General features: G+C 49.3%; 1 protein-coding gene across 3 annotated transcripts in view; it reads right to left on the reverse strand.

Annotated features, from left to right (window-relative positions):
* Positions 1 to 15,660, reverse strand: part of SEPTIN2 (septin 2) — a 37,959-nt gene that overhangs the window by 13,739 nt on the left and 8,560 nt on the right. For all 3 annotated transcript variants that reach the window (XM_008252170.4, XM_008252171.4, XM_070069928.1), the window contains exon 3: positions 14,504 to 14,624. In XM_008252170.4, coding sequence (XP_008250392.1) covers positions 14,504 to 14,624 — 121 coding nt within the window. The remainder of the gene's footprint in view (positions 1 to 14,503; positions 14,625 to 15,660) is intronic.

The raw sequence follows: 15,660 nt of genomic DNA on the forward strand, positions 1-15,660 counted from the left end.
CAGCATATCATCTTTGTTTTTTGACAAACAGAACGCCCTGAACGTAGGTCATCACATTTCAGCCAACACCACGATACTTTCCCATCTGCAGCACGCACAAGCGTGCCGAGGCTGCCACCTGGTGGACTCCATGGTGCTGAGAGCCCCTACTTTCCACACACACCTCGGGGCCACAGTGCTGTCAGGCCATGGCCCGCTCATTTTCTTGATGTCCCATGACAAATTCCAGGTATATGTATGAGATGACTTCAAAATGGTTTGTGGGAAACTGGAATGAAGTTTACTTTGTTGCAAAACCTTTTGAAGTCCATACATTTTCATGATTGCATTTGCCACATGCATTTTTTTTTGGACAGGCAGAGTGGACAGTGAGAGAGAGAGACAGAGAGAAAGGTCTTCCTTTGCCGTTGGTTCACCCTCCAATGGCCGCCGCGGCCGGCGTGCTGTGGCCGGCGCATCGCGCTGATCTGAAGCCAGGAGCCAGGTGCTTCTCCTGGTCTCCCATGGGGTGCAGGGCCCAAGCACTTGGGCCATCCTCCACTGCACTCCCTGGCCACAGCAGAGAGCTGGCCTGGAAGAGGGGCAACCGGGACAGAATCCGGCGCCCCGACCGGGACTAGAACCCGGTGTGCCGGCGCCGCAAGGCAGAGGATTAGCCTAGTGAGCCGTGGCGCTGGCGCATTTTTTTTTTTTTTTAAAGATTTATTTCCTTATTTGAAAGGCCAAGTGACATAGAGAGCAAACAAGACAGAGAGAGCTTCCATCTACTGGTTCACTCCCCAGATGGTTCCAACAGTCAGGGGTGAGTCAGGCCTAAGCCAGGAGTTCCATCTGGGTCTCCTATGTGGGTGGTAGGGGCCCAAGCACTCGGGTCATTCCCTGCTCTCTCCCAGTTACAGTGAGCTGGACAGAAGCAGAGTTGAAGACTTGAACTGGCATTGCGAGTGTCAACCCCCACTGTACCTAGCACAACATTGGCTCCTGAAGGCCTTTCATACTAACACAAGCATTTCATGAATGAAGAATCCCGACTGCTATAACTATGTATTCTGAATATTTGAGAAATTTAACTTCAAAAGAGACACAAAATTTCTAAAATTAGATTTTGTACTCGAAGAGTAAAAACAAACTCCCTCTGTTCATTATAGGTTCCCTGGGTAGAAATGAGCTTTGCTGAGGCCAGCACAGCATGTCTAAAAGTACTTTTGTCTAAAAGTACATCTCTGTGTGAAAAATCATTATTTCTAGGAAAAGAACAAAACAAGTGAGTTTGAAATGTGCAAATGAAATTAGGACTGTACTTGGGATGCAAGTTCTGCAGTACTAACAGAACAAAACCAGGACATGCCCAAATGTGAGTGTGAAAAACCTAAGTGCCCACTCTCCCATCCACCTACCCTTCGAGGGCCTGACACTGCAGTATAGAAACGCTGGCATTCTGTATCAGAGTGCTGGTTTGAGTCCCAGCTGCTCTTCTTCCAATCCAGCTTCCTGCTAATGGCCTGAAAAAGCAGATGGTCCAAGTGCTTGGGCCCCTGAACCCACGTCAGGGACCTGGATGGAGCTCCTGGCTCCTGGCTCCTGGCTCCTGGCTCTGGCTTGGCCAACCATTTGGAGAGTGAACCAGCAGATAGAAGATCTACTTCTCTTTTCTCCCTGTCTTTGCCAATCTGTACTTCAAATAAATAAACCTTTTCTTTTTTAAAAGCTGTCCATTGAATGAACTGCCTAGGAAGGCCCTTTATGTTTATTTAGTAGGTTTAAAGAGATTTTACCAATAGTTGTCAGTCCCTTCTGTGTGTCTGTCACTGAATCCTGAAATCAAGACAAAGTGCCGGCTTCCCTGAGGCTCTGCAGGCCGGTGTGGCGGCGCTGGGAGCAGCAGCTGCACCTCTTCCCACCCCCAGCCCAGGGCCACCTCCACAGAGCTGAGTGCCCCTGAGTACCTAGCTGCTGCTGCACTCACTGCTGTCCCCACCTGGCTCAGCTTCCAACAGGCGCTAGGAGGAGAGGAAGTCAGACACTCGAGGAGCGATGGGGATCAGTAACTCCACCACCATCCAAAAGCGCAGCAAGCACAGTGGGGTCAGCAGTCTTACGTTTGCCCAAGTGACAAAGGGGTTTTCATACACTGCCAGAACGAACGCAGCAACAGCCGTAACTGACTGGGAAGTAGTAGAGCGCACGTGACAATTCATGCCTTCAGCACTCAGAAACATGTACAGGTCATCACCCTGAAACATCATCAGGCAGATGGTCACATTTATTTTGGATTTTAATATATCCATGTGAAAACCAAGGAGCACGGTCATGAATGTAAGGAAACAAAGACCTTTGAGATCTGGTGGAATCTTTCTCCACATTAACCGATGTGAGAATGAAGCCACCTTCTCAGACACCATGGACCGAGGGTACGGTGGGGAGGCCCGCAGGGTAGGAGTACTCCACGCAGTTAGCTTTCTGGATGACTCCCACAACTCGTCATGAACCGAGTGGTGGACAGGATGCAGCGGACAGCTCACGAGGGGTGGCTTCAAGGGGAGGCCTGTCACACAGCCCACGCACTCACCTCCACCATCCACACCGCCTGTCACACGGCCCACGCACTCACCTCCACCATCCACGCCGCCTGTCACACAGCCCACGCTCTCACCTCCACCATCCATGCCACCTGGCACATAGTTCTCACCTCCACCATCTACTCCACCTGTCACACGGCCCACAGCTCTCACCTCCACCATCCACACTGCCTGTCACAGGACACACACCTCTCACCTTACACCATCCAGGCCGCCTGTTACATAGCCCACGGCTCTCACATCCAGCATCCTCACCGCCTGTCACACGGCCCACGCTCTCACCTCCACCATCCACGCTGCCTGTCACACGGCCCACGCTCTCTCCTCCACCATCCACACCGCCTGTCACACGGCCCACGCTCTCACCTCCACCATCCACGCCGCCTGTCACACGGCCCACGCACTCACCTCCACCATCCATGCCGCCTGTCACACGGCCCACGCATACCTCCACCATCCACGCCGCCTGTCACACGGCCCACGCTCTCTCCTCCACCATCCACGCCGCCTGTCACACGGCCCATGCTCTCACCTCCACCATCCACGCCGCCTGTCACACAGCCCACACACTCACCTCCACCATCCACGCCGCCTGTCACATGGCCCACACACTCACCTCCACCATCCACGCCGCCTGTCACACGGCCCACGCTCTCTCCTCCACCATCCACGCCGCCTGTCACACGGCCCACGCTCTCACCTCCACCATCCATGCCACCTGGCACATAGTTCTCACCTCCCCCATCTACTCCACCTGTCACACGGCCCACAGCTCTCACCTCCACCATCCACACTGCCTGTCACAGGACACACACCTCTCACCTTACACCATCCAGGCCGCCTGTTACATGGCCCACGGCTCTCACATCCAGCATCCTCGCCGCCTGTCACACGGCACACAGCTCTCATCTCCACCATCTAGGCCATGAGCCTCGGGGAGTACACTCACAAGGTAAGTGCAGCTGTAACTGGGAACCTACACATACACCCAAAGTGTTGCTTTATGTTCTTCGTGTGCCTAGCTTAGTTCACACTAACAACCCACCACTTTCAATTGGGTAACACACTTGCATTAATGTGTAATGTTCCTATCCTACTTTCCTGATGAATTAGGCCACCACATCACACCAATGCAGGATGACACAGGTGCTGTCACCAGCCAGTGGCACCACCCCGTGCCCTATACACCTGCACCTGGATGCCTTCTTTCACATCTCCACTCCCTCCTGACCTCGCAACCCCTAGAGACTGCTGGCCTTCCATCTGCACGCCTCCAGAAGACTGTCAGAATTCGGGAAACCTACGCCTGTCTTTCCTCAACAGTCTCACTGCCCAGCAAAGTGTGGGGCTCTCCTGACACACTGTTTCTCTTCAACTACTCATGAGAGGACAGACAACTTTAGAGTTCTTGTTACGTTCTAGCTCTCTCTACCACCAAACTCATGCTCAGCCCTCTGCAGACCTCTAAGCCAGCCTGTCAGGGTGTAATTACACGATCCTGAAACACCCATTCATTTGTGCATTTGGTTTAGTTTTTCAAAGTCCATCCTCAGAGCAACAGAAACCAGAGAGCTTCTAGGCCCCACCCAGCCCCGCCCCGCCCCCGCCCCGCCCCGCCCCCACCACTGTGTGTGCTGTCACTACGCCTGTTGGGCCTCTCGTGGAATGTCACACGAATTAACACTTAGGGCCTCTCGTGTGTCTATTTTTGACTTTTTTTTTTTTTAGATTTATTTATTCATTTGAAAGTCAGAGTTACACAGAAAGAGATGGAGAGGCAGAGAGAGAAGTCTTCCATCCACTGGTTCACTCCCAACTGGCCACAATGGCTGGAGCTGTGCTGATCCGAAGCAAGGAGCTTGGAGCTTCCTCTGGGTCTTCCCATGTGAGTGCAGGGGTCCAAGAAATTGGGCCACCTTCTACTGCTTTCCCAGGTCATAGCAGAGAGCCGGATTGGAAGTGGAACAGCCAGGACTTGAACTGGTGCCATATGGGATGCTGGCACTGCAGGCGGTGGCTTTACCCACTACACAGCGTGGGCCCCTTGTGTGTCTATTTTTAATCCATATCTTTTTGTGCTGTATGAATATGCCACAACTTGTTCACAGACTCTCCTGCTAGAGACACCTGCATGTCTTCTAGGCTGGAGCTGACAAAAGTGGCTACACGCATTCAAACAGAAGTCTCCCAGGCACATCTTGTCATGTGGCTAAATCCCTAAGGGTGAGACTGTGAGGCTGTAACTGCTGGGACAGGGTCAGGGGACTGCTGCACTGACGCTCCCATCTGCCATCAGGATGGTCCAGCTGTGGCACATCCTTGCCTGCACTCACACTGCCAGCTTCTCCCAGGGAGAACGCGGTGCTAGGCTGCTGTGGGTTCAACGTGTGTTTCCCTGGCTACTGAACACGTGGACTACAACTTGAACACGGGTTATCTGTATTTCTTCCTTCATGAAGTCTTTTGTAACGGATCACTTGTGCTAGTGAGCTGTAAAATACTTCAATAAATTCTGGATACAAATCCTTTGTCCAATGCGGCATTGAGACTGTTTCCAGTTTATGGTTTCATTTTATTTTCTTGGTTTCTAATGGAAGAAATTTAAACAATTTTTATGTCTGATTTACTAGAAGGAATATGACAAAGGATACCAATGAACAAACACCTTATCAAGAAACGGATAAGACAGCTCAACTCCATCTTGGTGGTAGCCCCAAGGAGGGGCCCGTGGTTCAGCCACCACCATGCAGCTCACTGTTCGTGCTCGGGAGCAGCACGCCTTCGAGGTGACCAGCCCCAGAATATCAAGCTGGAATCCTAGCAAGCACACCCCCACCCTGGGCCAGTGCTGGGTGAAGGCCCCGAGCAGTCTGGAAGTAGCGGGACCCCTGCTCCCTGGCCCAGGTAGGCAAAGTGAGAGGCTGGATTCCTAAGGTGGACAGGCAGGAAGGAAGGAGAGGACAGACTGGGCCACGTGGCAGGTGCAGCACACTCGGGGCTTTGTCAACATGGTGCCCACCTTTGGGCTCCAACCCCAGCTCCTGCAGTGCTTGCAATTCTGCCTTAATAAAGCTGCTCTGCCCAGTCAAAACAAAAACAAAGAAATGGCAGGGCTAGCTGGTGCCACCCCGACATCCACACGTCCAGCTCGCCAAGAGCTCCCCACGGTGAGGACAACTCATGTCTTCCAACTGTGACCACTGCTCCTCACATCCTTTCTGCTTCCCTCAAAATCATAAAAAGCTTTTACCCATTTTCTTCTACAATTTTTATAGCTTTTTCACAACCCACTTCCAGATAATTTTGCTGTACAGTGTGAGGCAGGAGCTATTTTCCCGAGGATCTAGTTGTTCCAACACTATTCATAACAAGATTAAATCTCTCCCATTAAATTACCTTGGCATCTTTGTTAAGCTACTCAATTAACGTCACGTATGCAAGTATGTGGGTCAACTCTTGGACTGTCTTGTTCAGCTGAACTCAATGCCTTCAATTACCATGCTGTTTTGGTCAGTTAGTCTTGAGATCAGACAGTCTGAGTCACCTCTTTCTAAACTGTTGTCTATTCTAGACCTTTTATGCCAGATCCAAGTGCCTGGGTTCAGGTCCTGGCTCTGTTCTGGATTCCAGCGCCCTAACACCACACTGGAAGATGGCAGCAATGGCACGTGGCAGTTCAAGTAGTTTCGTCCCTGGCATGCAAGTAATGGACCTGGATTTAGATTCCAGCCTGGCCCAGCTTGGGCTGTTGTGGGCATTTGGGGAGTGAACCAGTGGACGGGAGATGCCCGTTTCTCTGCCTTTATAATAATAGTCCCAATCTACCAACAAGTAGACTTCTCCCAACTTACTAGGTTTGCTTTACTATGTCTTGGCAGTGCTTTAGACTTTCCTATGCAGTGATCTTACATATGTTTTGGTAGATTTATCCCTAAAAAGTGTATTTTTATGTTCCTATAAACAGTAATATCTTGACGAATTCTTACTATGGGTTGGGTATGTGGTTTAGTGAACAGATGTTCATCAAGAAGCTAGCCTTCCACATCTGAGTGCCTGGATTCCATTCCTGGGTTTGGCTCCTGACTCCAGCTTCCTAATGCTGCCCCTGGGAGACAGCAGTGATGGCTCAGTAACTGGATTCCTGCCATCCCTGTGGGAAACCTGGACAGAGTTCTGGCCTAGCCCAGCTTTGCTCTATCCTGGTCCTTGAGGCCATCTGAGGAATGAACCAATAGATGGGAGCCCTGTCTCTAAAATAAACACATTTAAAAATAAATTCATGGGGCCAGAACTGTGACGTAGCAGGAAAAGCTACTGCCTGCTGCACCATATCCCATATAGGCAATGGTTTGAGTCTCCACTTCTGATCCAGCTCCCTGCTGATGCGCCTTGGAGGGCAGTGGAGGATGGTCCAAGTATTTGGGCCCCTGCATCCACATGTGAGACCTGGAAGAAGCTCCTTGCTCCAGACTTCAGACTGGCCTTGCTCTGGCCATTGTGGCCATCTGGGGAGTGAACCAGCAGATGGAAGATCTGTCTTTCCTTCTCTCTGCTTTTCAAATGAATGAATAAATCTTTTAAAAATAGGTAATATATTGCTACTAGGATGTTTCTGGCATTACCTTTTAAAGCTCACAGCCACAGTTTTTATATCCTGACCAGGCACCTTCTCCTCACTGGCAACAGGATGACGCTGGTGTAATTAACTCAGCTGGGAGACATTTCTATTCACTTGCTTTCCAAAATTCTTGTAAGATCATATCATTTCTATCTAAAATGATAACTTTAATAGCAAAGCAACCTAAGTCTAGAATTTTCTTTTTGAGAAAATTTTAAAATGAATTTGTAAAAGAAAAAGAAACACAAAAAAAGTAAAAATAATTTTAAAGAGAAAAGAATGAAGTTGGTCCTGTTAACCCTCCACCTCTGCTATCAAAGGCAGAGCCGGCAGTGGTGACTTTAACTCATCTCATTAACGCGCACGCTTCTTTGCTCAGGAAGCCACAGGCTTGTGGGTTTCACCCAGCTAGGAAGGATTTCATTAATTTTCAACATTGTCTTATTTCCCACTTCATTGCTTCCTGGTTTTTACTGTTTTCTTCCCTCTACTTACTGTGAATGTGCTATTCATTGTCAAGTTTAAAGCAGTCCCTCTGATGGCTTAATTAACTTTCTTCTTTTGCTGCCGGACACTGAAAATCACTTCCCCAGGACAACTGCAGCTGCTGCACTGCGTCCTGAGGTTACTGCCTCGCGTGCCTTGAGGTTCTGCTAGTGGGTGTGTAAAAATTCAAGATGATGCTTTTTTGAACTGATTCTTTACCACTATGACACATATTTCTTTATCTTTGGTAGCATTTCAGCAGTAGGTGGGAAGTCTACTGTTATTACTATAGCCCCCTTGGCTTTCTTATGATTGGAGTTGGATAAGTTTCCATTCTCATTTTCACCCTGCTTATATTTCTACAAAGTGTTTGGATTGTAGACAATATAAATATAAGCTCACTAGCCACTCTGATAACCTCTTCCTCTTTGTGTCAGTTATAGTAATCATTGATATGGTTTTAATTTTTTTTTTTTTTTTGACAAAGTGGACAGTGAGAGAGACAGAAAGGTCTTCCTTTTGCCGTTGGTTCACCCTCCAATGGCCACCACGGCCGGTGCGCTGCGGCTGGTGCACTGCACTGATCCGAAGCCAGGAGCCAGGTGCTTCTCCTGGTCTCCCATGCGGGTGCAGGGCCCAACAACTTGGGCCATCCTCCACTGCACTCCCGGGCCATAGCAGAGAGCTGGCCTGGAAGAGGGACAACCGGGACAGAATCCGGCGCCCTGACCGGCACTAGAACCCGGTGTGCCGGCGCCGCAAGGCAGAGGATTAGCCTATTGAGCCACGGCGCCAGCCTGATATGGTTTTATAAGGTTAAAAAATACATTTTCTTTCTTCTTTTCCTGCTTTATTTTGGATTGAATACTTTCATTCTTAAAATTTATTTTTCATTTGTTTGAAAGGCAGAGAGACAGAAATCTCTCATCTGCCAATATACTCCCCAAAATGCCTGAAAACAGCCAAGGCTGGGCCAGGCTGAAGACAGGAGCCCACAGCTCCAACCAGGTCTCCTATGTGGTGGTAGGAGCAACTAGTAGAGGCACTCACCTACACTGCCTCCTTAGATGTGCATTAGTGGGAACCAAGGCGGGTCGAGAGAGAGAGAGATCCATCTTCCATCCACTGGTCCACTCCCCAGATGGTCACAATGACCGGGACTGGGCCAGTCCAAAGCCAGGAGTTTCGACAGTGTCTCCCACGTGTGTGGCAGGGGTGAAACACTTGGGCCATCTTCTGCTGCTTTTCCCAGGCCGTTAGCAGGGAGCTGGATCAGAAGTGGAGCAGCTGGGACACAAACCGGTGCTCATATGGGATGCTGGCGATGCATCAGCTTTATCTGCTGTGCCACAAGGCCAGCCCCTCAAGCTGAGTCTTGGGCCTAGGCAACTTGATACATGATGTGCAATCCCCAAGTGGTTCCCTCACCACCATCCCAAAGACCTGCCCCTGGATGGAGTACTTCTGCACAATCTACTTTATCAAAGCTACTGGATTATAGCCAAATCCTTGTGGTTGTGCTCTGAAATCTGCACTATGCATTTCTAACTCAGCAGTCTTCATGGAAATCAGATTAAGTTCACATAAAATCTGTGGCGTTTATAATAGCTGCTATCCATCCTCCTGTCTTCTGTGCGTCCTTAACTAGTTGTTTCAGATGTATTACCAGTCAACTAGCTTGGAAGTAAACTAAAAGGTAAGAAAATCTTCTATATATTCACATATCTGTCATTTCCAGTAACTATCCATTCTTTAATGGAGGTCAAGTTCCCATCTGTGGTGCCACCATTGCAGTGTAGTGGATTAAGCCACCACTTCCCAAGCTAGCATCCCATCTGAGTGCTGACTGAGTCCTAGCTGCTCTGTATCCCATCCAGCTCCCTGTAATGGCCTGAGAAAGCAGTGGGAGAAGGCCAAAGTGCTTGGGCCCCTGCACCCATGTGGGAGACCCGGATGGAACTCTTGGTCCCTTGTGGCCCTTCTGAGGAGTGAACCAGCAGATGGAACACCTCTCTCTCGGTAACTCCACATTTAAATCAATAAATCAGTATTTTTTAAAAAAATTATTTACTTGAAAGGTGGAGTTATTGAGAGAGGGAGGGAGGGAGTGTGAGACAGAGATCTTCCATCTGCTGGTTCACTCCCTAAATGGTCGCAACCAGAGTTGAGTCAGTCTCAAAGCTAGGAACTTCTTCCAGGTCAGTCAGTGGGTGCAGGAACCCATGCACTGGGACCCTCATCCATTGTTTTCCCAGGTACATTAACAGAGAGCTGAACTGGAATTGGAGCATCTGGGACCAGAACCAGCACCCATATGGGATACTGGTGTCACAGGAGGCAGCTTAATCTGCTATGCCACAACACCAACCCCATATATCAATGTTTTTAAAAAAAGGTTTTCATCTGCAATCCTTCTCTTCTAACCTGAAGGACTTTATTTATTTACTTATTGCAGGTCTGACAGTGATAAACCCTACTGGCTTATCAGTCTGAAGAGTCTTTATTTCATCTTGATTATTTAAGTTATGAACAGAGATCTGTCTTCCATCCACCCCATTCATTCCCCAAATGGACACAACAGCTGGGGCTGGGCCAAGCAGAAATCAGCAGTCAGGAACTCTCCCTGGGCCTCCCATGTGGCTGATGGAGGCCATGCACTTGGGCCATTCTCCACGGCTTTCTCAGGTGCACCAGCAGAGACCTGCACAGGAAGCGGGATAGCCAGCACTCGCACTGGTGCTCGCGTGTGGGACGCTGATGCAGGCGCTGGCTTAGCCCGCTGCACAACACTGACCTCCTGATTCCATCTAGACCCTCATTTTTAAAAGAGATGTATGGTGACCACAGAATTCCAGGCTGAGGGCTCTACCGCTGAGGTACCTCAGCAGCACCAGTCCACTCTTCCTAATGACAAATCAGTTGTCATTCTTAACCTTTGAATCTCTGTAAATATTTTTCTTCCTTTCTTCTCACTTTTTAAAAAGAAGTTTATGCATTTATTTTAAAGGCAGAGAGACAGAGGGAGCGACTTCCACCTGTTGGTTCACTTCCCAAATGCCTGCAGCAGCCAGGGCCGGGCCAGCCAGGGCCGGGCCAGCCGGAGTCCGAACGTCAGAACTGCATCGGGTCTCCCGAGAGGGTGGCAGGACCCACGTGCTGGAGCCATCACCTGCTGCCTCCCAGGCTGTGCAGCAGCAGGAAGCTGGCGCCTCAGGGGGCGGCCTCCCTCCTGCAGCTCCGCCCGCCTGCTCACGATGTGCCTCGCCGTGTGTCTTCTCAGTCCTCAGGGACTCGGTGTTAGGAGTCTCAGTGTGCTGCTGGCTGAGCTTCCCAGATTTGTGCACTGTCTGTCCAATCACCTGCACATCAGCTGACGAGGAGGACAGCCCAGGAGGCTCGGGCCCACTCCTCCAGGCCAGGCTGGCCTTTCCCTTCTTCTGCAGTGTGTATCCAGAAAGGTTCTCCTTCCAGAACCACTTTGGTTCTTCTTTGTGTCTTCCAGTCAGTTGTCCATCACACTCACATACTCTTTTAAGAACAGGGACAGCCGGCGCCGCGGCTCACTAGGCTAATCCTCTGCCTTGTGGCGCCGGCACACCGGGTTCTAGTCCCGGTCGGGGCACCGGATTCTGTCCCGGTTGCCCCCTTCCACACCAGCTCTCTGCTGTGGCCAGGGAGTGCAGTGGAGGATGGCCCAAGTACTTGGGCCCTGCACCCCATGGGAGACCAGGATAAGTACCTGGCTCCTGCCATCGGATCAGCGCGGTGCGCCGGCCGCGGCAGCCATTGGAGGGTGAACCAACGGCAAAGGAAGACCTTTCTCTCTGTCTCTCTCTCTCACTGTCCACTCTGCCTGTCACAAAAAAAAAAAAAAAAAAAGAAGAAGAAGAAGAAGAAGAAGAAGAACAGGGACACAATCAGAGGAAAGTCCTCTGTCGCCACCTGGTTTTTCTGGAGTAGGGACCACCTTTGTGGCCTCCTTGGTCCCTAATCGTTCTTTACTGGACGTCAGATATGCTGAGGTCTTTCACAGACAATGGTTTTTGTCCTGCCAAGTAGTTAACTTATTTATGAATGAATTGGATCCTTTCAAGGGGGGCCTGGTTACAAGCTGTGGGTGGAGGGACAGGTTCACAGCAGCCAGGGTATCTAGTGTCTCCACTCCTCAGCAGGGCTAGCCGGAATCTACTGAATGCCTGGGGTGTCCAATGACACTTCTCTCCTTCGGATGGCTGGAGTTCAAAACATGTCATAGCCACGTGTGTGCTTTCTACCCCGTGTTGTCTCCAGCTGGCTCTGTGGCATCTTACCCTACACAGCTGTGGTTTGCAGTTCAAAGTCTCCAAAGGAGTCCTCAAGCATACTGCTGGGGTTTCTTCCCTTTTTAGGAGCCCTGCCCAGCACCTCAGCTTCCCTGAACTGGGAACTGTCCCCAGCTCTGAGACTCGCACTCTTGACCTACCCTGCCTCCTCCTGTTACAGCATTAGGTGAATGGCAGGAAGCTGGGGTAACTTTAAGTTCATACGATTTGCTTTCCTCATCAAGATCCTACATTGCCCGTTCACCAATATCTGAAGAGCTGTTTCAGGTATTCTGTTCCATCCTCTGGTCTCTCATGGAAGGAGGACTGGTATGGTGTTAGTCATCTACCCACCCACTGCCTGTCTTGTGAGCAGTGTCACCGGAACACAGCTGTGCCACGTGTGCATGTACTGTCAATGGCATCTTCCCACTGCAAGGGCACAGCGACTGAGCTGTGCCCAAAACTGTACTCCCCAAAAAGCCTCCACAAGTCTGTCTATCCCTGAGTTATTCTATCACGGCACAAGGTATTGCCAGTGTCTGAGTCCATAAAGTTAAGTAGCTGTGATAGGCTGCACTGGATTTGCCTCTCCTGCCCGTAACTCAAATTGGCACTATTACTATCACACAATCAGCCTGTGAACACGTAGACACTCACTGTCCCATGCCCAGGAGTCCGCACAGGAGTCACCTGTCACTCATGCACGGCCATCATCAGAGGCTTCTCCAATGCTTCCCTCGTTAAAAATTTTTACAGTTGTCAAAAATAAAATAAGCTTAACAGAATTAGTTCACCAAGTTTAACTTCTTATGGACTGTGATGAAACACAATACAAGCTACGGCCCGAGGTGATGCTATCTGACGTAACAGAAATTCCAAGCAGCCACTCAATTTCAATGGACTTTACAGGATATGTTGGGGGCCAGTGTGACCATGTGGGTGCCAGTTTGATTCCCAGCTGCTCCACTTCTGATCCAGCTCCCTGCTGATTGCTTGGGAAGAGCAGCGGAAGACAGCCCACATGCTTGGGCCCCAGCCACCCACGTAGACTTGAGGGAAGCTCCTGGCTACTGGTTTTGGCCTGGCACGGACCTGGCCATTGGGGCCATCTGGGTAATGAACCAGCAGATAGAAGCTCTCTATCTCTGTGTAACTCTTTCAAATAAATCATTTTTTTAAAAAAAGTTGAAAATTATATGGTAGAAACTGTTACTTCTTTAACATATATCACCACTGTCATTTCAGGAGTTAATACTTTTTTAAAAAATACTTTACTTATTTATTTGAAAGGCAGAGTTACAGAAAGAGAGAGGAAGAGACAGAAAGAAAGGTCTTCCATCCCCAGATGGAGCTGGGCCAATCTGAAGGCAGGAGCCAAGAGCTTCTTCTGGGTCTCCCATGTGGGTTGCAGGGGCCCAAGGACTTGGGCATCTTCCACTGCTTTCCCAGGCCACAGCAGAGAGCTGGATCAGAAGAGGAGCAGCTGGGACAAAGACCAGAACCCATGTGGGATAAAAGCGCCACAGGCGGAGGCTTAACCTACTACACCATAGCACTGTACCCAGGAGTTAATAATGTTTAAAGTGAGACTTAAGTACTATTCTAGTTAAATATGAGTTCTCTGCTAACATGTGACAATTACTGCGGAACTCTTCTATCACAACTTCCTGGGTAAGCACTGTGAGAGTGGCTCAAGGTCTCTCAGAAGGTGACAGATAACAGATCAGCTGCGGTGGCTGTCACCGTCAGGAGGCCTCACTGGAGCTGCGGAATGCAGCTCCTCTACAATCCTGTCTCAATAAAGCAGCTGGCATTCCCCCCACTGAATCAAGAGGAGGTAAAGTGGGGGCCACATATTGGTGATGACCTAATCTAGACAGTCATACACTGTCATGTGTGCAATGTCCTACTGGCTACAGGTAAACCCCATTCTCCAAAGGCCAGGATCACTAGAGTTCATCTTGGAGGCCAGCGGCCGCCTGAGTCAACACTCTCACGGAAAGGCCCGGCAGGTACAGCCCCGGCCCGCACACCAGTGTCCCATGTGGGAGCGGTTCAAGTCCTGGCTGCTCCACTTCCGATCCAGCTCCCTGCTAATGGCCTAGGAAAGCAGCAGAAGACGGCCCAAGTGTTTGGGCCCCTGCACCCACATGGGAGACCTGGAAGAAGTTCCTGGCTTCTGGCTTTGGCTTGGCTCTGTCCTGGCTGTCGCAGTCATTTGAGGAGTGGACCAGTAGATGGAAGATTGATCTCTTTTTCTCTCTCCTCTTTCTGTATAATTCTGCCTTTCAAATAAATTTTTCAAAAAAAAAGTTTCATGGTGCATAAATAAGAAAATGACAGAAAAACTGTAATTTTACTTGAGCAAAATTATCCAAAAAATACACACACAATTTTTTAAATTCCCAAGTTATCTGACTCTGCAAAAAAAGAAATTTTCCCCTTTACATCATGGTCAGGCTGAGAATGGGAGATTATCCACTCAATAACCATGAAGCTAAACACGCATGTCTTACCAACCACCATCAATGTGAACTCAAAGCCTTTCTTTACTGATTTCCGGTGAACTTGATTGGGAAGATTTGCAAATCCAACATAGCCAGGAGTTTCTGGATTTATAAACTGAGTTGGCTGTTGCTAGAATAAGATTTAAAAGAAAAGGCATTAATAAATACCTTATTATTTGCTTTTGAGATTAATAAGACCCGTGACAAACACATGTAATTAATTCTCACAAATTAAAAATATACAAGTCAATCAACACTTTCTACTACCTGTCAGAAAACTCACGTATTACTTAACAGCACTGAAAGAAAATAGAGTATATTAATCCCTCAGCACTTTATTCTCCATTCTCTCTAGCAACCCAGCAATGTGCCAAAGACACGTGCGTAACTCCTCTTAGTCAGAGTTCAAATTCTGACTCACGAAACAGTGCCACAGCTGACAGCAGACGCATGCGAACACCTGCCTAAAGAATAGCTTCCAGCCAGCCAACAGGTGTCATGCTTTAGTGAAAAGTACCAGAAAAAAGACATTTCTCAGGGCGCCGGATTCTGTCCCGGTTGCCCCTCTTCCAGGCCAGCTCTCTGCTGTGGCCCGGGAGTGCAGTGGAGGATGGCCCAGGTGCTTGGGCCCTGCACCCCATGGGAGACCAGGAAAAGCACCTGGCTCCTGGCTCCTGCCATCGGATCAGCGCGGTGCGCCGGCCGCGGCGGCCATTGGAGGGTGAACGAATGGCAAAGGAAGACCTTTCTCTCTCTCTCTCTCACTGTCCACTCTGCCTGTCAAAAAAAAGGACATTTCTCTTGCTCTACTCCTGGTCCTGCAGAAGAGAGCTCTAGTAAGGGTGAGGCAGGTGAAGTCAGAAAGGTTGAGCTTCAAAGGGCAAAAGAGGGAAGGCTGAGACCAGGGAGATCCCCACGTCTGTTACACAGACCATCAATATCCCTTGATAAAAAGACAGCAATGAGAACAGAAGAGGGAGCTAGGATAAGAAACAGAATCTAGGCAGTAACATGCTGAAAATACCAAGAAATTTAAAAAAATACATCAGTTGATTAATTAATTGAAAAAAAGACAAGATACACAATAGGATTTCCTTTGAGAGTACACCGTGTAGATGTCCATTCAAGTGCACACTGGTGTAGACACACACTGTTGTAGATGTACA

Source organism: Oryctolagus cuniculus, chromosome 3, assembly GCF_964237555.1.
Source record: "Oryctolagus cuniculus chromosome 3, mOryCun1.1, whole genome shotgun sequence".
NCBI classification, from domain to species: Eukaryota; Metazoa; Chordata; class Mammalia; order Lagomorpha; family Leporidae; genus Oryctolagus; species Oryctolagus cuniculus.